This window comes from Malaya genurostris, chromosome 2, assembly GCF_030247185.1.
Source record: "Malaya genurostris strain Urasoe2022 chromosome 2, Malgen_1.1, whole genome shotgun sequence".
Lineage (NCBI taxonomy): Eukaryota > Metazoa > Arthropoda > Insecta > Diptera > Culicidae > Malaya > Malaya genurostris.
Window position 1 is genome coordinate 239,781,032 of NC_080571.1, and position 23,506 is coordinate 239,804,537.

Here is a 23,506-nt window from a genome sequence, read left to right on the forward strand (position 1 = left end):
CTCTCCCAAACCCTTTTCCGTCGTCTATCACCAATAGCTAAGGAATTCGTAGGGCCGTACCAAGCGGGATTTACTGGAGCCCGCGCCACTACGGAGCACATATTCGCGATAAGATAAGTACTCCAGAAGTGTCGTGAATACAACATACCCACGCATCACCTGTTCATTGACTTCAAAGCGGCATACGACACAATCGATCGAGAACAACTATGGCAGATAATGCACGGATACGGTTTCCCGGATAAACTGACGTGATTGGTTAAAGCAACGATGGATAGAGTGATGTGCTACGTCCGAGTATCTGGGATGCTCTCGAATCTCGGAAAGGGCTACGTCAAGGTGGTGGACTTTCTTGTATCTTGTTCAATATTGCCCTGGAAGGTGTGATACGAAGAGCGAGGATCGACACGAGTAGCACGATCTTCCGAAAGTCCGTACAACTTTTTTGCTTCGCTGACGATATTGATATTGTGACACGTAACCTTGAGAAGATGACGGAAATCTACATCGGACTGAAAGCTGAAGCTAGGCGTGTCGGACTGGCCATAAACGCGTCGAAAACGTAATACATGATAAGAAGAGGCTCTAGAGAAGAAACACTACGCCTCCCACCACGAATATTGATAGACGGTGACGATATCGAGGTGGTTGACGAGTTCGTGTATTTGGGCTCACTGGTGACCGCCGATAATGACACCAGCAGAGAAATTCATAGAGGTATTTTGGCAGGGAATCGTGCATACTTTGGACTCAGATAAACCCTTCGATCGAGAAAAGTACGCCACCGCACGAAATTGACCATCTACAAAACGCTCATTAGACCGGTTGTTCTCTATGGTCACGAGACTTGGACTATGTTGGCAGAGGACTAACGCGCCCTCAGTGTTTTCGAAAGAAAGGTACTGAGGACCATCTATGGCGGAGTGCAGAAGGAAGACGGAACGTGGAGACGGCGCACAGTGGTTCGAATCAATAAAAACGTGGACATAAATCAGTAGCTGCCAAACCGTTCTTTTAATGCATATAGTTGCGTTGAAGAAATTATTTACAAATATATACCGCGTAATTTGATCCTATCATTAATTGTTCATGGCCTACTTTGACAAAAAATGTAACCATAACTTTTTTTTCTGAAGGGATAGAAATTTTTTTTCTTCTACAAAGTTTTAGAACTATTAAAAATAATTTACTTTGTCAAATATACCAAAAGTCTAGGTCGCACCGTTTCGGATATACAAAGCGTTTTTATGGCAACCCCCTTAAAATCAGTTTTTTATTTATAACTTGTTTCGAGTTAGTTTTTTATGCATACTTTCTTTGGAATAATTGAAGAAAATAAAAAAATCCCATATTTTTGTTGAAGGTAGTGCATAGGTTTCTTGTTTCCTGGTAAAGTTATACAACATTGTACCTTTTTTTCACCTATCATAAAACCTTACACAGAAGCGAAATATGCAACTTTATGCAGCTGATTTTTTCAAAATTTGTAGGAAAAGATGTGCCCAATATCATAAAAAAAAATCCAAGTGGAACTCGGTGGAACTTTTTTTTAGGTCTTTTCAAAGTTAGTTTTAATTACTGAATTATGGCAACCCCCTTAAAACTAGTTTTCTAGTCGTAACTTGTTTCGTGTTATTTTTATATGCATACTTCGTTTGGATTAATTGTAGAAAATATAAAATTTCATAATTTTGTAGAAACTAATGCATAAGTTTATTCTTTTCTGAAAAACTTATGCATAATTTTACTTCTTACCTAGAAAACCTTGTGCCGAAGCGAAATATGCAACTTAATGCAGCAAACTTTTATAATACTTATAGGAGAACATGTACCTTATCAAATTTATTTTCCAATGAGAATTTCTAGAGTAATATTCGTGTGACTCATTTTCACTATGGCCATGCTGAAACCATGAATGGTTAAGAAACAGAGGGCGTCACGCGTCTGCTATTTCTGTAACTCACTTTTGCAGTCGCCCGATAAACATCTCGTTTTAAAAATCGTGTTGCTTCGCGATAACTCAATTTATTTACACGTTTAAACATGAAATCTCTTCGTAAAGGTTTGTACTTTAACAATACTTTATCATATTTTGTCTAGAAAATATTTTTCCATTTTTGAAATATGTTTTGAAGTTTTGATAATTTTTCGGATTTTCAATAATTAAAACTAAATTTGAAAAGGCCTAAAATTGCATCTAGTTCCACTTAGATTTATTCTAATATTGTCAATTGTAAAAAAGTAACAAAAAATTCAATTGTAAAAAGTAACAAAGTAATAATCCATGGGGTATTTCACACAAAGCCTTTTTTCAACAGCCTGTAAAATATAACAAAGATACAAAAATTCGTCCAAGGCATGAATGTACGGTTTTTTCTTAGGTTTCAAATAAGCCATTCCATAAAACAACCTTTATAGTTTATTGAACGAAAAAAGTTAAAAATTAATAAACAAATAAAAAATTCAAACTTGGGCACGAGGAAAAACAGCCGTGAAAAAACGATGACAAATTTTTTTTCGACTCCTAGTAGCGTCTGACCTACTGATTTCGAATGTTTATTACAAACCTATCAAAACTGGAAAGAAATTGGCAATTGATATGCTAGAACTTACAACAGAACAAGAAATTAGCGATACGGAAAACTCGGACGATAGCGTGACTGATACTGATTGATCGAATGCAATGCGACTAAGTGACATATTGTAATGATTTATTAGGTAACATTAACTACCTAGTTGATTGATTAGGTTGTGAAAAGTATTGAGAAAAGTTACTCATTTAAATGCTAACTTTGAAGTAGATACTTAGGTAATGGAGATAAATTCTGTTTTTGAAATAAAGCGAATATCTCAAAAAATATTTTTTTTATATTATTCATATCTTCAGCAAAAATACTTGAAATGTTTTTTTCTTTGAAATGAGATAGAAAAAAAAATTTTTTTCGTCAAAAACAAAATTATTTTTTTTTGAAATCGGTATTACCCCCTTAACAAAAATTAAGGTGCTACTTTCAAAAGAAGCGTTATATAATTTTGTAAAACTTCTTCGAAGACACGTTAGCTCTTAAAAATCAGTGAAAAGTACAGACTTGTGACCGTCTTTTTCCAGTTTTGGACCACTGTGCGCCCTCTGTTTCTTAACCTTTTATGGTTTCAGCATGGCCATAGTGAAAATGAGTCACACGAAGAGTACTCAAGATATTCTAATTGGAAAATAAATTGGATAAGGTGCATGTTCTCCTATAAGTATTATAAAAGTTTGCTGCATTAAGTTGCATATTTCGTTTCGGCACAAGGTATTCTAGGTAAGAAGTAAAATTATGCATAAATTTTCCAGAAAAGAATAAACTTATGCATTAGTTTCTACAAAATTATGAAATTTTATATTTTCTACAATTAATCCAAACGAAGTATGCATAAAAAAATAACACGAAACAAGTTATGACTAGAAAACTAGTTTTAAGGGGGTTGCCATAATTCAGTAATTAAAACTAACTTTGAAAAGACCTAAAAAAAAGTTCCACCGAGTTCCACTTAGATTTTTTTTTATGATATTGGGCACATCTTTTCCTACAAATTTTGTAAAAATCAGCTGCATAAAGTTGCATATTTCGCTTCTGTGTAAGGTTTTATGATAGGTGAAAAAAAGGTAAAATGTTGTATAACTTTGCCAGGAAACAAGAAACCTATGCACTACCTTCAACAAAAATATGAAATTTTTTATTTTCTTCAATTATTCCAAAGAAAGTATGCATAAAAAACTAACTCGAAACAAGTTATAAATAAAAAACTGATTTTAAGGGGGTTGCCATAAAAACGCTTTGTATATCCGAAACGGTGCGACCTAGACTTTTGGTATATTTGACAAAGTAAATTATTTTTAATAGTTCTAAAACTTTGTAGAAGAAAAAAAATTTCTATCCTTTCAGAAAAAAAAGTTATGGTTACATTTTTTGTCAAAGTAGGCCATGAACAATTAATGATAGGATCAAATTACGCGGTATATATTTGTAAATAATTTCTTCAAAGCAACTATATGCATTAAAAGAACGGTTTGGCAGCTACTGATTTATGTCCACGTTTTTATTGATTCGAACCACTGTGCGGCGTATGAATCACGAATTGCAACAGCTGCTAGGAGAACCACCTATCGTACGGACAGCTAAAATCGGACGTCTACGATGGGCTGGGCATTAGGGTGGGACAAAATATTGATTTCAGCTCCACTAAACTTTTCGTGTTCCTTTTAGGTCCCATAAGCACCATGCAAAATTTTAGCTCGATAGGAGAAACTATATTTTCGCGCCCGCGGTTCAAAGTTTGTATGGTATTTAGTATGGGAAAACTAACTTTTAACAAAAAAATCATCTGGAGGTCACCCTATATACTCAAAAAATCAGTGGGCATGCAATTTTTGTAGGAAATTTAATGAAGGAGAAAATCTTCGAAGACTGTAACATAATCCGACATCTGTAAAAAATGTTATTAAAGAAAAACCGACACAAGGTCCGAACAATGGCTCATTCCTTAATTTATCTAGCACCACTGCTGCTAGTGGTGGTAATGTGAGTTTGCTTTCTTTTATTATGCTACAACGGTTGATCTGAGTTGTTTGATGTCTTCACAATAGTTGCTCGGTGTAGTTTGTAGATTTTTTTAAACTTAAAAACCATGTTCCAAAACTCACTGTAAAGACACACAAAAAACTAACTTTTTTTTTTGAAGAAATACAATTTTGAAGTCTTCAACAATATTGTAGATAAACTCAAATACTATAACTTTGTCGAAGACATAAATCATCTGTCTCATATGGTTTAGAAGATATGAGTATATAGGGTAACCTCCAGATGATTTTTTTGTTAAAAGTTAGTTTTCCCATACTAAATCCCATACAAACTTTGAACCGCGGGCGCGAAAATATTGTTTCTCCTATCGAGCTAAAATTTTACATATTTTCTATGGGACCCAAAACGAACACGAAAAGTTTGGTGGAGCGAGAAAATATTTTTTCCCATACAACCTTGTCCCACCCTACTGGGCATGTCATAAGGATGCCGGACGACAGCCCAGTGAAAATGGTTGTTGAATCTAATCCAACTGGTACAAGAAGAAGAGGAGCGCAGCGAGCAAGGTGGATCGATCAAGTGGAGGGTGATCTCAGAAGCATCCGTGCCTTGAGTGGCTGGCGACGAGCAGCCATGGACCGAGTTATGTGGAGACGTATGCTTGATACAGCAAAGGACACCTATAGCCGTTAGGTAAGGTAAGGTAAGTCCGAAAAACCCAGAAGCTACAATATCAAGCCCAAACAAGGACACAAAACCTATTTGAGAGGATGTCAAAAATCAAGAAATGCAAAATGTCTCAGCATTGCATGAAACGTCGAGATCTAGTGTTGTCTCGGAAATATTTTTTTTTTTTTGGAAACAATCGACAGGTATTCAGGAAATTTCAAGATTTTCAAAATCGACACCACTTATACATATCAGATTTAGCTTAAATTTTAAGTAGGAATTTTTTTGCGTTACTCAAATTTTGAAGCACCGCCGCTTTACGAAATGGGAGATAACCCCTTCTAATTGGCACCCTAATGAATATGAGCACTAGCTGAGGATTGTGCTTAGGTTTGCCATTTTTTATAATTTTCATGTAAATTTTCACACAGACTTTCTTTTATTTCGTGCGTCCCGGAGAGGGTACCCAAGAATTAGTCGATTTTGTGTATTGTAATGAAGAGTTTCCGAAGCAAAATTTATGAACTGTGAAGTGAGTTGTTTTTGTATAATTGAAAATGAATAACAGTTTCACCAGGCTAGATAAAGAAACTGCTCTTCTGGGGCTTTTTATTGCTACGACAGATGACCGATGACTGATAGCTTTTTATTGCTACGACAGAAGACCGCAAGTAGCTCTTTTCAATACTTCATTGAGGGGGTCGTTCAATGCGTCAAAGAAAAACATTTTTTGTCGTGAATACGACTTACTTTACTATGGGGCGCCTTTTCAAAATCAGTCATATGGAAGAATGGGCAGAACTTAATCGTGAATATCTCGACTTGTATTAATGGCAGCAACATAATTTTTTCACTATTTCATCAAAAATATGATCAGGAATTTAGGATAATATTTTGAACAATGTGAGATAACCACAAACAACTCAAAAATTAAGTTTTCACAAAATTTGTAAACAACGCGGAAAACTCTTTACTTTCGCTTAGGTTTTTCGTGCAAGGACGGGGATTTTGAGGTAGTCTGGCACATATTTTCAACTGAATGTCGAAAATCGATCATTTTTTCTTGTGCGTTGGATGGAAGCAGACGTCGGGGCGAGAAGACGCATTCAAACAGCAGCATCGGAAAGCGCACCTTCTGCGTGGTTAAAACCCTCAAACGCTCAGGTCATAGTTCTCATTTGCCTTCCGGTCGTCAAGGCGCGCCAGTTCCGCATCATTTGACACTGCAAGAGGATGTGTTGCGGTTTGTATGCAAAGCTAGTTTTAACTCAAACAAGAGCGATTGCATCATACAACAGAGCTTCTGGTCGTTTGCATTGAAGAGAAAGAAAACGAAAAATGGACATTATATAAAATCAGTCGTTCTAATGGCTCTAAATGTTATCTAAAGAACTATTGAGATTACTGCTTTGTAAATATAAGGTAAAAATCATCAGTTTAGTGAAAATCCATCTTCGCTGTGCGAAGATCGTTCGAGAAAAATGTTCCAAACTGTGCTAAATATCGTAGAGAATTCCACAATTTGATCCTTTCAAAAGGCAGTAATGAATCCTGTACAGCATCTTGATAGATTCTTTCAATGAAATATGCAAATCCGAAATGAGATAATCGACGTCAAAAGTTTCACAATTCACACAATCGGTCAGCTATCAATTCGAATTCGAAAGTATAAAGACATCGTGTCAGTTTTATTCGTGATCACGACATCCAGTTATGTCTCTGACTTTACACACCCGTATTATTTTTTCTTGAATCAGGGGACGGGTATAGCGTGATGGGTAAGTCGATGCCTTTCACATAGCCCACCTGGGTTCGATTTCCAACCCCGCACATAGGATCAGAAGATTTTTCTGACCCGAAGAGGTGAATTACCGCAAGGTTAAAACCTCTTTAATCGAAAGAAAATTTTTTTTTCTTGAATCACGTCTAACACATGTGATCAAGACTGAAGTGAAAGGTGTTCTCTTGAGAATTACACTGCCCAGCAAAAGATTTTTTATTTGTCGTTTTATTTGTATAACAAAACATTTATTAAATGAAAGTTGTAGTATGCTGCCATTCTATTGCCCCATACCATAGAGGATTTCCTATTTACATAGAACAATTTATCTTGACATGGCAAAAATCCATATGGCGAGTGTTGACAATAAAAGTGGTTCTACATATTTCTATACTTTGATCTGTTAAAAATTACACGACTATCTGGTATTTCAGTTGAGGTGGAAAAATTCGCTAAAATGTAGAAAAAAAAACTAATTGTTTTACCTTTTATCGATCCACTGGACGAGTTCTGTACCGCAGTCTGCTGAACATTGGTTTGCATAGGAATGTGTGCCTCCAGTTTCGAGGTGACATTAGTCCACATTTCAAACATCCGCGGAGTAAACATCGTTGATATCAGCTGCCGATCAGCTACTCTCACCCAATCACTCTGTGGTTTCGTGGTCAAAATTCAACAACAATAAAAAATGATGTAACACTTAATCACTACTTAAGGAAAAAAAAAACAAAGCAAAATCCAACAAAACGATAAATGAAACACTTCACTTTCGGTTTTGATTTAGCTCTCTTTATCGCTCTCTACATACATTTTCCCGAAGGGCACTTCCGAAACAATTTTCCTGCCCTTACCGAATCACAGTATATAGCACTGGTTGGTAAACGGTGACCGTTAGTATCATTTTCTTCAAATCATTTTATCTTTCACTGGCTGACGATCACTTTCGAATTCATGCTTCCTGTGAACGATGCGCGCGGTAAACCAACAGGGAAAATATTTGATGGATAAAATAAGTTTTCCCTTTTTCGGTGCAAGGTTGCCGAATTCGATGGAGAGATATCACAGTGATTAAAGTTTGCTTCCACGTGCACCAACACACGTGTTACGTTTCTCCCTTTGATTGCCCTTTCATTCAGTGTGTAAAATTTCACCTGCACCACCCATGGATGATCGTTTTCCTTCGCCTCGTCACAGTATCAAAATTTTCTTTTTTTCTTCGGTTTGTTTGTATGAATAAACATGATTATGGACAGATTGTTGGATTATGTAAAAAGCATATTTTTCCGACCGGATCAGGCTTCGAGGGTGTGTTCGAGTCTACGAGAAGTCTACGGATGCTTGTGCATACATACGAAAACACACGTACACGTTTATTATTTTGTGGACTACGGCAGCTACTCTGTTCGTTCTTCGTTTTCGTCTTCCGCGGAACTCTCTTGATTCATTAGCAAACGGAAAGGTTATTATTATTATGAGGTGTCTGTGCTATTTGCCCACCCCGAGTTGCAAATCGGTGAATCGGTGTATTGAACCCCGAGCTGATTGCAGCCCAATGGATATGTTCGCAAACTGGTTATTTTTTGTTATTGATTGCATAAGAAACGTCAAATTGGTATGCTTTTGTCAATGTGTTTCTTGGCTTCAGGGATTCGTTTTTTTTTTTGCGCGATTATGATCGCAGTCGGCGTAACTTTTGGCGCAACCAAAGATTTGCGAACAACCGAAAAGTGAAGTTTGATAGATGAGCATGTAAATAAATGCACACAACGTCGCTATCTTATGTGTTTTCCTACAATTGGAATTAGTAGATTATGCTGATTTTCACACAGTTTCTTACGATTTGAATGCCAATTCGTGGTTAGCTTTTGTTATTGCCTTTTCGAACTCAAAACGACAAAGTTTCCTGTGCGTCGCGGTTGCCGCTGTTATCTTGGCTAGCCGCTTCGGCTGTTCGTTCGCTCAAACCGACACGTGCACCAATACACCTACGGTACCCAAGTATGCCCTCGCGTATGGACGCGTGACACGTGCTAGATTGCTCGGACGTTTTCGACAACGAAGGAGATGGTGGTAGGGGGGGAACACAATTTGCTGGTGGTTGTTTGTTTGATTGTTTGACTGCTACTGCTGCCGCAGCGTCGAACACATTTCGGACTTGATGTGGTAGTTATCAAAAAATTTCACTTTCGATTTCGGTTTGCCGCAGCCAAAACTTTCTTCTCTGCTTCCATCCACGGCTGACCGGTGCCCGACAGCAGACTCACTTAAAAACTTACATCACTCACCGTCATCGAGACGAGGTTGGAATCTCTCACTTGGTTTCAGTTTTTATACTTTGACTTATGATAAAAACACTTCATCTAAGATTGCCAGTTTGTTTACGATGTTGTTGTTGTTGTTGTTGTTGGAGGTTTTTTGAAATTCGGCGCTCACAACTCACCCACACACAGACACAAAACTAGTCGAATCGAAAACTGTGATCACTTTTGAAGACTGCTGCTACCCAGGTTTACACTTAGTCCATATTTTTCGAAGCATTGTTTTGATTTGCTGCTACTATTGGGAAGCTGTGTAGGAAGAAATAGTTTGAATTAGTTTAGAGCATCCTCAGAGACGTCTCCGTGGATGGGTTTTGATTCGGATAGATGTGGAGTATTTTGCTTTGGCGTGGATTGTTTTGTGGATTACGTTGAGATTTTCAATAAATAATTGTTTTACTTCGCTATCTCGCTATAAATCTATTTTGCTTTTAAGAGATTTTCCAGTTAAATTTTTCAATCGGTACTCACATCGCTTATTCTAGTAAAAATGAGATCTAAAATTGAGAAATTTCATCAATTTGATGAATTAAGCTATCGAAAAGAAAAAAAATCTTTAGTTTAACAGTTTTTTTTCTAGGCGGATTACGCGGTCCTAAAGTCGATTTTTGTCAAAACGCTTTTTTTTAGATTACTTCAGATCTCGACGTTTAATGCATTTCTAATACATTTGAAGTCAACAAATATTCTTCGATTTCGGAAATTATTAAATTTTTCTAAGACCCAAAGTCGACTGTTTTTCAAAATTTTGAGATTATACTAGATTCATGCATTTCTAGAATGCATGCTCAGACTACACCTGGACGTTTCAGGCATTTCTAGGACTTTTGGCATTTAAAGACTGTCACAGAAAGTATGGACGCAGCCAAAAACCGCTGCCATTTCGCAATGGTTCAGAATCTGTCAATTGTTAATGGCTGCGTCCTGTTGTTTACACTCTTCTCTAACTACTTGTGCAGTTGTTTATTCGTGTTCATTAGTTTGTTTCGAAATGCGTGGACTTTCAGCAGAACAACAGTACAAATGGTACACAGAACGCGGACCGTCACTGAGAAAGATAGCAAAAATGGAAGGAGTAAGTGAAATAGCCGTGCAAAATGCAATTAGGAAGTTCGGTGCGGATAACACCTTTGAGGATGAACCGAAAACGGGTCGAAAAAAAGGTCCTGCTAACCCTCGGTTGGATAAACGTAAGGAGTGTATCGATAAGTAGTTAGCAACATTCAAACAGTTATTACTCTGAAATGGCTTAATTTTTTGTAGCGTGTTTTGCGGTGACATGTTTGTTTACATGTCAATAACAGCTGCGCAATCGATTGGTTTCGGAACGGTTTATCGTTTAAATGATGAGTCGAATTGATCCGGAAACGCGAAAGAAAATTCTGCACACTTGGTGGTCAGAAAGTGGTGTCACGTACAACGAAATTGCAAAACGGGTGAAAGTGCACCACACCAGTGTCAACAATATTATCGAGAAGTTCGGCAAGATGCTTTCCATGAAGGATTTGCCCCGATCCGGTAGGAAAACGGGTCCCAGCCAGCCCTGCCGGGACTTAAAAGTGGTTGAGTACATCAGAAAAAACGTCAACGCCAGCATCGGGATGATTCAACGGATCAAAGTTCGGAACTTCCTGAAAACGTACAAGAAACAGAAGGTCTCGAAAAAGTCCCTGGTACAGCAAGTTCAGGCCAAAACAAGAGCGCGAAAACTGTATAACCGGATTCTACAGAATAAAGACGGATGCATCCTGATCGATGACGAAACCTACGCCAAGGAAGACTCTCGAGCGCTGCCCGGACCGCAATATTATACGAAATCGGTGTACCAGGACCTGGACGACGCTGACACCACGGTGGCGATGGAAAAGTTTGGACAGAAAGTGTTGGTCTGGCAAGCAATTTGTACCTGTGGTTTGCGGTCGTCGATTTCCTTCACGAAGGGCACAATTAACGCCAAGGTGTACGAGGAAGAATGTTTGAAGAAGAGAATGCTGCCACTGTACAGAAAGCATAAGGTTCCTCCTCTCTTCTGGCCAGATTTGGCTTCAGCCCACTACGCCAACTCCATTCTACAGTGGTTGTCAAAAAATAATGTACAATTCGTGGAAAAGGACATCAAGCCACCGGATCTTCGGCCAATTGAAAGGTATTGGGCAATTGTCAAGCGGCACTTTCGGAAGGAAGGTACAGTGTCCCAAACTTGCAGGAGTTGAAAAAAACTGGACAGCTGCCACCAAAAAAATAAGTAACTGTGCAGAATTTAATGAAGAATGTCAAATCCAAAGTGCGAGCGTTTCACAGAAACTAGGATTTTCTTCAATATAATCAGTGAAATGCATAAAAATGTAATTTTTTCTACAATATATCGAAAACTGATGTCAAAATATGTTTTTTTCGCTTTTTTATTCAATAATCAATGTTGTTAACTACTTTTCGATACACTCCTTATACTGAAGGCGTTCGAGCGAAAGAAGAAGGTTTCAGTTCGGGATGTGGCCAAAAAAGAGGGCACTTCGAAGTCAAATGTTCTTCGTGCCTATAAGAAGCAGAAATAACCAAAACATAGTCCGAAACAAGAAGCGCCGATCAGGCCGAGGGTTCGAAAGCTGTACAATACGATTCTTGCTGGAAATTTGAACTGCATAATCATGGACGAAGAAACCTACGTGAGAAGGGCAAGTGTTAAATCAGACCGAGACATCGATTGAAGTCGAAAAATTTGGTAAGAAAGTAATGGTCTTGCAAGCAATTTGTAGCTGCGGTGAGATATCGAAACCCTTTATCACCACTGCTTCAATGAACAGCGAAATATACATCAAGGAATGTTTACAAAAACGACTTCTACCCATGATTCGAAGCCACAAGGATCCTGTTGTCTTCTGGCTAGATTTTGCTTCTTGCCACTACTCGAAATCAACGGTAGAATGGTATACTACCAAAAATGTCACTTTCGTCCCAAGAGACATGAATTCACCAAACTGCCCACAACTTCGACCAATTGAGGAATTTTGGGCATTAACGAAGGCACATCTTAGGAAACATGTCTCGGCAGCCGAAACCATTCAACAGTTCCAAGAAGATTGGAAAAGAGTGTCAAAACTTGTCGCCAAGAAGTCTGCACGGAATTTAATGAGGAACGTTCACAAGAAGGTGCGTCAGCTAGTCTACAATGGCTAAGTAGCAAATGTTGAGAATAATATTCTGTTGTTGTAGTCTAATATTATCAGTATATCGAATAGCATTTGAATATCTAATACTTGTGAATTATTTACAGCGCGTCCATACTTTCTGGGACAGTGTTTAAAAAAACATTTTCTCTTTTGTTTTGATGTTTTTTCGCGCGTTTTTTCCGAAATTACGCGGTTTTTTACGTGGATTTCCGGAACAAACCATTGCGTAAAAAGAGTGTGTAGTTGCATTCGCTTGTCATTTTTCTAATCTGTTTTCCTCGTTATATACCGATCTAATTTAAAATTAGTTCAAGGCTTTATGTCTAACAAGACAAAAAATAAATCATTGATGAATAATAGTTTAGTCAATGTCGAGTTTAGTTATTATTTTCTTGTAATTCAACACTATTATGAAAAAAAGAGACAAACATGCAAATACGATAAATTTGCTTCACCATTTTCTTGGTGGACAAGTATTTATAAATTGCTATTACGTCTGCTTAGCGGTTCAAATTGAACTGCCGAGTTTAGCACTAAGCAGTTCAATTTGAACTGCTCTGCACTGATGAGTCAAAGACGAAACGTACAACTAATAAAAACGGTTATGTGCCCTAGCACAAAATTTGGCTAACCCCTAAATGACCTAACCTGCATCGGCCAGAAATAGTCGAAAACACGTTTTCGTTCGGCACGTCAGAAAAGACATTGCACTCCGTTGCAAAACAAAAAGTGTTCTGTAAGTAGCAGAAACTTTACGTCTGCTTAGCGGTTCAAATAGAACTGCCGAGTTTAGCACTAAGCAGTTCAATTTGAACTGCTCTGCACTGATGAGTCAAAGACGAAATATAAAACTAACAAGTATTTACAGATTCTATCAGCATTACTTACAAATTCAATTGTTTCTCGAGTTTCCGATTAGGTAATCAAAACCAAGTACGTTAGGATATGTTTTCGCAGTATATAAGACGAATTGAAGGTACCGCAGATATTTCTTATTATGTTTCATATAGTAAAGTCTAAGTACTATATTTCGATGCAGATTTTGACCTTCTATTTCCACAGACTTTGCATCGATTCGTGAGAATACAGGCAAAATGAATTGCTAGTGTTTATATTCTAGTGACTCCAAGACTTCTCCCTTACAGTTATACAGCTGGTTTTCAAAACCAGAGCCTCATATTCTGAACCACCAATTGGGTTTAGTTTTGTGCAATAGTTCAGCTTTTATTAGTTGTCCTTCTAAACTCATTCTTGGTTAAATTATTTACTGAAAGTACTAAACTTTAAAATTTCGCAGGGGCACACAATTGAATGATTCCGATAGCCTATCGAAACACGTGAGATATTCATTTGTTTTAGTTAAGTGCTACTAATTCAAATGAATGGAAACACAATTTCCATTTGATTCAGTTTTATCAAAACATAAAACCTCAAAACCATTGGAAGCTATAAACAGAGAACTAAAAATTGACATCAGCAAACACCCTTCTCAGTCAAGCCGTATGACACCTTCGAGCAGGATAGATGAAACCGCTGCCAAGAAGCTATTTATAAACGAAACAGCTTATCGATTAAACCATCGCACTCCAGTTTCCCCATCCAGCAGGACATAGATGGGTGGAACTATACACCATTGTATGTATCTCCTGTTTCATATTTCGCAGAGCGGAAACCAAAGGCCTAGGGACGATCCGGTCGTGGTACAACTTTTTCTGTCTCTGATTATTTGATACCACCACCCACTCTCCTGTGTTCTGTTGTCCGATTGCCAACTCTTTTGTAAAGTTAGTACATAATACTAAAATAAAAAAAATCTCCCAGTTTTATTGCACCTTCGGGCTTTAGGACCAGCTGAAAAATGATATCGGTCAGAGCTGTTTTAATCGATACAGAAAACTTTTCGGTTTCAAGCTCCAGGGCTTCCCACGACAACTTCAACCTATCGATTGAAGTCAGTGTCTAAAACGGATCGGAAAGGAAATAACCCACCATTGAGAAGCTACCGAAGCATTGTTAAATCCTTATCGCTCAAAACATCCTAATGAGTTGACTTTTGGAAAATGAAATTGCTGTCGTGTGAAAATAGAAATCAAGCATATGCATTAACTTTCCTCTCACCAGTCAGGCTTAAGGTTTTCTTATATTTCGCGTCCAAGGTGACAACCGAAACTGATCCGCGCTTGGCAACATTTGGCATACCGAATGGCACAGTCTTCCCAGAATCTCAACATGCAATCAATCAGACTTTCGTACGCTTTTGTTACTTGGGTTCACGCGAAACTCACTAAATCCCGTCACATTCGGTTGAGCGGCTAGATGCGGGGAGCGAGTGTGTGTGTGTGTGTGTGTGTGTGTAAATTAATGGATACTGCCGAATTTCATGCCGTCCTTCCCACACCATACCCCGGCAGAGAAAGTTAACCTAACCGAACCGAAAGCTATTGAAATGCGCATCAGTGTCATGTTTGGATGTATGTTTGTACCATAACTTATTCATACATTTTGTTTTGGATTTAGTGGCATTCGAAAATTTTACAATCCAAATAACTAATGCGTGGTGAAAAGCGGTTAGCGGGCGAGTGATGGCGTTGAAAAAAAATCCAGATAAGAGCCAGATATCACATTCCACTTGCCGCTGGCTCCTGTCATCCAACCAACAACCTTCATCACCATTATTCCATTAGTTCCGGAGTCGACAGCGGAGCAGCGGTGACCCTGCCCAGACTTGCCGAAGCACGTCGATGTCTGCCTGGAGAGCCATTTTTTACGGTGTCAAACTGTCAAAAGTGTCCGCTGGGAAACGGTTTTCGTTTTTTTTGTTTGTTTGTATTCGGGAGGTTTACTCGGCTTTCGATGCAGTTCGCTGTAATCCATTAATTTTGCTTTAATCGAGACGTGGATTTTCCTGGTTACTGTCAGCGGCTGATGTGTTGCAATACATACACTAAACGGAATCGAAAAGAGCTTTGTCCCGTTGCCGGTAGCGGGTGTTACAGCACCACATGACCAAGATGTAACCTGTGATGCGGTTAACTTGTGTAAGACGACTTGCTGGCTTTAATCACTCGTTCAGTACAATTTTGTTCACTTTGGTGGATGAGATTGACAGATTTATCAAATCTGGGAAATGTTTGATTATAGATTTTTTTAAATTGATCCCTAATATCCGCTTGTCCACTTGATGGTAGCTCGTTTCTTGTGGACAGTAAACTCTAAATGATCAACAGGCGGGCAAAGAGACGTATAAAGATTTTGGAAGCAATGAAAAAATTGTTAGAAAACGGATCAGAACAAATGAGTTCTTGGCAAGCTGAGGAAAGTTTTTTTTGATGTGGAACACATCTTTATTTTCTATATAGTGGTGCAAATCAGAAACTCAAGAAAAACTACACGTAGAAATGTGGTCAGGTTTTAAACACTCACAGCTCAGTCTATTTTGTATCAATTATTAATATTATTTCATCATTTGATAGGAAATATTTCTACGTTTCGATTTGAATGTATCAAGCCCCGTATTTTCAATTATATTTGATTGAAATTTTGATTTGTAGCAAGCAGTGTCCTATTTGGCTGCTAAAAATCTTTGGCATCTCTCCATGCTCTCTCGTAAATGTGTAAAATGACTCTCGATGTGGCCGGGTGGCCAAGAAAGTTTTGATATTTTCGGTTACAATTTTGACTACATCACATGAAATCCAATAAAGCTACCGCTTGTTTGGCAGCCTTGCTGAGCCGATTTTATTTCTCTCTCATGTTTCGTTACGTTACCAGGATACAAGAGCAGAAAAAAATGGTGCTGCCATAGAAACGTGCTTACCATTGCAAAAATAACATTCACTTAATTTTTATCGCGACAACATATATGTTTTTATGCACTAATCGCATCTAAACTAAATTATCTAAACATTATCAGGATAGATTTTTGAGCAATGCTTTTGAAGGCGAGATATTCAATGAACAAGTTGAAAGTTGCTGTTTTCAGCTATGCAATTCTTCCTTCAGAAAAAAGACTTTCCCGACCGCTAAAGTCAAACAATCATTCTGAAATTTTCACAGAATAATCTAAATTAATTTTCTAAGAGATTGTCAGTTGGTTTTTTTTTTATATTCGTCACCGTTTCTGAGAAAATCAGATTCGAAGCGTGAAAATAGACCTTTAAAACGTCCTAAAACACACTGGCCTCAGCCCTTAATTGGTATGCTCTGATCTTGTGTCATGCAAGCTCGGAATTCCATGTTAAGTCGTTTCCCCATGAGAAATTGACAACTACCCCTGAATAAATTTTGAGTGCTTAAGATTAATTTCTAATTTATATTAGAGGAACTCGATTGATAATGAGAAATAGTTTATCACTTCAACCGAAATCGCAGAATGGTAGAGAAACTTAACGCTAAAAAAAACTGCTTGCATAAAAAACTTGAACACAAGCTTGACGAAGAGAAGCGTAATTATCAAAATCGCACGTATGTACAAAGATATAATTGCATATATTTGGGATAAAGGTGTAATTTCGTCGGTTATAAAACAAATGCAAATCAAGACAAATCTCGATGAACATTAGAAAAGGTCCCAAGTGCAAGTGACAGTTTCTCTTTCAATTATTACGGCAAATTCCAGTAATTTCCAACATATTCTACAGTGCATATCGAAAGTTGATGATTTTGCTATAATTTTATGTGAAGTGTTAGATGGGAAGATTGCTGATTGGACCGTAATACTCGAAAGAGAAAGTAAACAAAGAGAAACTGTCATTTGCACTTAAAACCTTTTCTCGTGTTTGTCTTCAAATGATGTGTTGGTGTTGGTTCGGATTGATTGAACTTTTTTTTTATTGTAGATCATTAGAAATTTTGGTTGCCTTGTTCCACATCAATGGCTCGAACAACCCCATGGGGCTGATCCTTGTAGTTTTTATATCGTTTATTTATACCCGGTTTTAACCTAGTTGCGGTCGTTCGCCGGATGAAGAAAGTTTGTTTAGGTATTAATTAATACGATCTATAATTTTGAAATAGTTTTGAGACCAGACCGTAAGTCAGATGAGTTCTGGTGGGACCTACAAGACCTTTCATTAAAACCTGATTTTATAAAAATCGTTCAAACCTTCTCTGAGAATTCGATGGGAGTTCCATTGTAGGAGGAGTTTTTGATCGTTATATCCGGTGCTTTCAATCATCAACTAACAACACCTATTGAAATAGTTGACCTTCTGTTTCAACAAACTTCGCAGCATATTCAGAGTGTACAGAACACCATTGCACTATGGTCCGAAACGGGAAATTAGCGTGACAAAAATATTTTCACTATTAAATATTAGTTTTTTGTAGTTGATGTCTTCACAAAAGTTGTTTGTAATCAAATGGCGCTCCTTTTGATGAAAAAAGCTAATAGGGTGGTCCTTATTTAGATTGAAATCTGAAATCTATCTTTCTTAATTGAACTCAAAAATGATTTTGTTGTACAATAAAGTTGTAGGAAATTTTATTGCAAGCAACTTTGCTCAGAAAAGCACCTCTCTAGCTCTTCATTTGATCGAGTTACATCAATTTTCCCGAGTAAAAGTAGGGTGGCTCTTGAAAAATCACTTTTTTTGTTCTAACTTTTTTATGAAACGTTCCACCGAAAAGTTGTCTTTAGAAGAATTATTGAACTAATCATTGCACACAATTTTGCTCAACCAAGCTTTTTCATATGAGCTACCAGTAAAGAGTTATGATTGTTTTTTCATCAAAAACTAGTCATGCTTCAAATATCAATATTCATTAGATGCCAGATCGATAAAAATGTATCCTATGCGGTTCCTGAAAGGTCATAATATAAGTAAAAATTCAAGAGAAAATTGGAAGGGTGTTATTTTTTTAACTTATTTAAATTAGTTTTAAAAATACCTTTAAAAAACTCAAAAACATTGCATAACTCTTAAACGCCTTAACGTATCAACATACTTTCTTCAGCAAAATAATAGTATCAAATTAGTTCTACAAATGTTCCATACATTGTTCTTTCGAGAAATGAGAAACACAAAAACTACAGCCGAAAATAGAGCTAGAGAGGTGCTTTTTTGAGCAAAGTTTCTTGCAATAAAATTTCCTACAACTTTATTGTACAACAAAATCATTTTTGAGTTCAATTAAGAAAGATAGATTTCAGATTTCAATCTAAATAAGGACCACCCTATTAGCTTTTTTCATCAAAAGGAGCGCCATTTGATTACAAACAACTTTTGTGAAGACATCAACTACAAAAAACTAATATTTAATAGTGAAAATATTTTTGTCACGCTAATTTCCCGTTTCGGACCATAGTGCATTGCATGGCTCATGCTACGATATCAGGAAATGGTACATTCAAAGTAAGTTTTTACCACATTCACCTATATCCAAATAGACTAATGGAATTTAAGATAAGATATCTAACCAGTTTGAAGAGATCTCATATTTATTTATTTGGGAGCAGGGAAAACCCTTATGAAGATGAAATTTATAATCTCTCACTAAAAGGCATAAAACCTCCTCATCTTTTATACCAACAGATTAACAATATCCAAATGGTACAATTTAAGGTTTAAATTAGCTGTATAGTGTTGGCTTGTAAAGTTCCCTTACACAGCAAAAAAATATGTAATTTGCAGGAGACGCAAATCTACACATGACACAATTCACAGGAACGTAATCCGTGAAACGAATGAATTTTACAAGAATGAAATAAATATACATCAAACATATACCGCATTTCAAACAAACATGTGAATTCACATGTTTTAGCACTTAAAAGTATGTCAGAACGCGTTAAATATATTTACTGTGAAATTGAGTTATTTTAGACGCTCATATATGTCCGTCTCAGAAGACGTAAATTTACATGATTTTTTCTAGGTGTGTAGGTTTACAACCAGATAGATAAGGAATCACGGAATAATCGCTTTATTACATTTCGGGATAGATGAAAATCAAAATCATCAGAGCAACAATTAAATAAACGACATATGCTAGACGAAGGTGCATTATATCCGTAGTTGGTTCTAGCAGCGCGAATTCAAACAAACGGCTGTGAACGAAGACTGCGACGATGAATGTCGAAATTGATCAACCGTTAGAGATCAGAACAGACTTTCACAGAACTTTCAAGCAATGTACGTTACGAAAATTTTTAGCAATTCGAAAGATGAAACCAAAGACTTTAGAAGCTCTTGAAACTACGTAATCGACGTGCTTCTTGAAATCAAGTGTGTAGTCTAAAATAACTTCTAAGTCTTTCCCAAAGGACTTACGTTTAAGATCGTTTTGAGAGAGGTTATATCCATATATAATTGTTGGGTGCTTTCGAGAGAACGGAACATTTAGAGGCATTCAGTACCATACTGTTTATATAATACGATTTTGCCAAAGCATCCCATTGAGCTTACAAAAAGCATGCATCATCTTGGTCATCTATCGGATGATATAGTTTGAAATCATCAGCGAATGATGGTTTGAAAAATTTTACAGAGAAGTTGAGATCGTTAAGATAGAGTAAGAATATAAACGGTTCCTAAATGGCTTCCTTGAGACACTGCAGAACTAACAGCAAATGGTGTTGTTATCCTGATTTCTATTTTCAAAGACATCTCCCGACCAGTTAGATATGACTGCATCTATTCCAGTCGAGCACCGTTAAAGCAGTCTTTTTGATTCGTCACTCTGTATGGCGGTATGGAATTAGCAAAACTCATCACCCTATACCTCAGGAACCAGAAGTTAAATACAAATAGAATTCCATTGGAACTTATGCGACCTTTCATTTGCACCTAAGTTCGAGAGAATCGTGCTATGCACCTCTGAGTTCCATTCGAGAGGTTTTGATTTCTACTTCCGGTACTACTGGAACCTTAAACTAGGGGTCCAGTTTAGTCGAAGTAAGTTCGTGCGGTTTTCGACTAACAAGAAGTGTGCACTAGATGAATTTATTGATCAGTTTTGAAAAATCAGCTCATTTTTACATTTTTGTTTAAAGAAGCACAATTTCGAAATATTAGTTTTTTTTATCATCACCCTTTGATTCCGAAATCTGTAGCCGAATTTTGATGAAATTTAAAAAGTTTTTATGACAACGTAAGGCCTGTTATTGGAATCTAAGTTGGTGGATCGGTGTAGCCATTTCGTAGAAAAGTGAGTGCATTTTTCGCATATTTTGTCCTGAAGTTCCGTCAAAATCCGACGGCCGAATCAAGATGAAAATCGAAATTCCTTATGATACTATCAGAATTTTCCTTATGATACCATCAGAATTTTAATTTGAAACAAATGGTATATGAAACTCGGCCCTCCGGACTTTGGTTCAAAAGTTGCTTTTCACAGAAATTCGCCAAGAGAAAGACAAAAAAGGGATAGTAGAATAGGGAAGCTTTCAATTGGGATGAGATTTAAAGGATGTAAAAATGCCACACCGAGAATCATCTACACCTTTTGAATCGCATAAGCAGGAAACCTAAAAAATCATGTAGAACCGGGGCTGGTTAGCCGAATGGGGCATGTTTGCCGAGTTGCTTTTTTGAAAAGGATATGATGCGCAGTGGCGACATCTACAGTGATATTGGTGGAGTATTAGGTCACCCATAAACCGACATAACTTCAGGTGTTTTTGTGGTGTCGTTTGTGTGTTCTTTTTTCGGCAGTGGTGAATAAATTTCTGTTTTAGTAAAGTAATACTTGCACCGCGGGTCAATTTACATTCATTGGGGTAGGTTGGCCAAATTATGGGCGCGGTTGATTGTCCAAGTTGTAAATTAAGCTTAGAGCATTGTGCACTTTAATGTTCGTGAAATGTTACGGATTCGAATATTATGCTAATATTGAATATATAAGAGAAATATGTGATAAAAATAAAGTAAAATTATGAACAAACAGAAATTAGAGATTAGATTCAATAAAGGCTAGAAGTTGTCGATAAAAGGATGATTTCAAAATTTTATGAATTAGATGCCATATATACTTTAAGCATTTTTAATTTTTTCTTTACATGTTATTAGCTATTTCCTTGACTTTTCTTCAGGAATAAAAAAAAATCATAGAAGGTGCATCTTTATGACAGCGTAAATCGTTTATCAAAAAGTCTAACCAGAATGATACAGAAATTCCGCAAGGAAAACTCAACTTACCAGCCCCCATCTCTTATTAATTGTGTAGGGAAGACCGGGGCTGGTTGGTCTACTTTTACTTTCGGAATTTCTGACCTTAACCTGGTTAGGCTTTTTGACACGGAAAGACCGAAATTAGCATTTTTGCGAAAAAATTAGTTGATTTTCTGATTTTAGTTAGTTATTTTTTGAGACAACTAAAAAAATCTTACTTTTGCTAATTTAGATTTTTTAATTCTGATTCTCTTAATAATAATAAAATATTTGTTGAAATGGCTATTTTTTTTAGTTGAATTCACCAATTAAACGTGCTGTCATTTCTTAGCTAAGGCATGCTTCATATCCATTCAACTAGTTTTTTAGTTGAATTAGAGAAATAAAACGTTATTTTCAACCAACATAAATGGTTGAATTGGTTTTTGCAATTAGCAGCTATATGGCGCTCGTTAACACCGTAATGACTACTAGCCACTAGATGGCACACTACTACCGAAAAAAATTTCAGTCGCGGTTATCTTTTCTATATTTGCAGGTATAAATACGATGTTGTATTGGAGAAAAAGACATAAGCGAAACATAAACTTCTTTTTGAAAAATTTTACTTCTAAATCGCTGTTTTCTTCATTCGACTTCGCGAAATCGACTCTCTCACTGAAATCTTTGAGCACTCGGAAAACAAAAACCGAATACAAGTAGTACACCGGACGGCGTAGACCGGAATGAGAAGATACAAAAAAACATCATTTGACGTATACAATTAGAGTGCAACATTCGAAACTCACTTCACTGTTTCCCGTAAAAACATTATTACACACAATCGCTTCAACTGCGCACAAATTCTGAATAAATACACTTTCCACTAAAAGTTTACGTCATTTTTACATATCGGTTTAGAAATTTATATAGGGATATATCGTAACACATGCGAAAAACATCTAAACAATTTGCGAGCAGTTTCAACATGACTGTCCCTTTTAGCTTTTTAATGGATTGTTTTGCTTTGACACTACTGTCCTTCAGTAATGACGGTGATAGATAAATAGAATCAAAGTTTCTGATTTTAATAACGAAATTAGTTGTCAATGAGAATTTCGTGTTGGATCGAAATATTGCTGGTTTGTGTCCAGAATATTCGCCAACATTCTCTAAAAATAAGAGTTTTTTTCAGCACAGTAAATTCTAAATTTTAACTAATTTTATAGTTATTTTGAAAATTTTGTTGTTAAAATCAACTAATTCAAAAACAGTAATACGAATTAGGCGCAGAGCTAATTTCGGTCGTTCCGTGGATAAACGGTTTGCGCTGTCATGAAGATTCAACTAATGAGCACATTTAGAGGAGAGTCGGCAGCCTTGGGCCGGTGCATTCCCTGGGACACTCATGTATTATCGAAAAGTATTGAAGGAATTTATTTCCAATTTTTATTGTAAGTAAAGTGAGTAATTTCAGCTACCTTAATCCAAATTTAAAAAAAAATGAAAAAAATAACCTCATTTCTGCGACGGCAATGTAAACTTTTGGTTCAAAGATTTTTATTGTTTATTTGGAGTAGGGAAAAGCCCGGTGGAGTTAGTTTCGGCAAACTTACTCTCCAACAGGTATAAAACCTCCTTCGTCTCTTGCATCAACAGATTACAATCATCCAAATGCTACAATTTACTAAAATATAGTATTTCTAAAATACCTAAAACTAGAACTAATTATATAGTAACCCTAGGAACAGTTCCTTGACAATATATCGTGATATGAGTCGAATGAATTGGAGCAGTGGTTGATTAGTTCTAGCATAGGGGATCCGAAGCAAAGAATATTTTTGAAAATTACGACGATGGATATCTATTTGTAAACGTTCTAAGAACTCGAAGAAGTCTATGCTTGATTGAAGGA

At 36.8% G+C, this 23,506-nt stretch overlaps 1 protein-coding gene across 5 annotated transcripts in view; it reads right to left on the reverse strand.

Moving 5' to 3' along the window:
• Nucleotides 1-23,506, reverse strand: part of LOC131428300 (probable nuclear hormone receptor HR3) — a 554,301-nt gene that overhangs the window by 347,916 nt on the left and 182,879 nt on the right. For 2 of the 5 annotated variants that reach the window (XM_058592140.1, XM_058592139.1), the window contains exon 2: nt 7,500-9,581. The exons of the other annotated variants lie outside the window; for them this stretch is intronic. In XM_058592140.1, coding sequence (XP_058448123.1) covers nt 7,500-7,623 — 124 coding nt within the window. In that variant the 5' untranslated portion in view covers nt 7,624-9,581. The remainder of the gene's footprint in view (nt 1-7,499; nt 9,582-23,506) is intronic. 5 annotated transcript variants of the gene reach the window in all.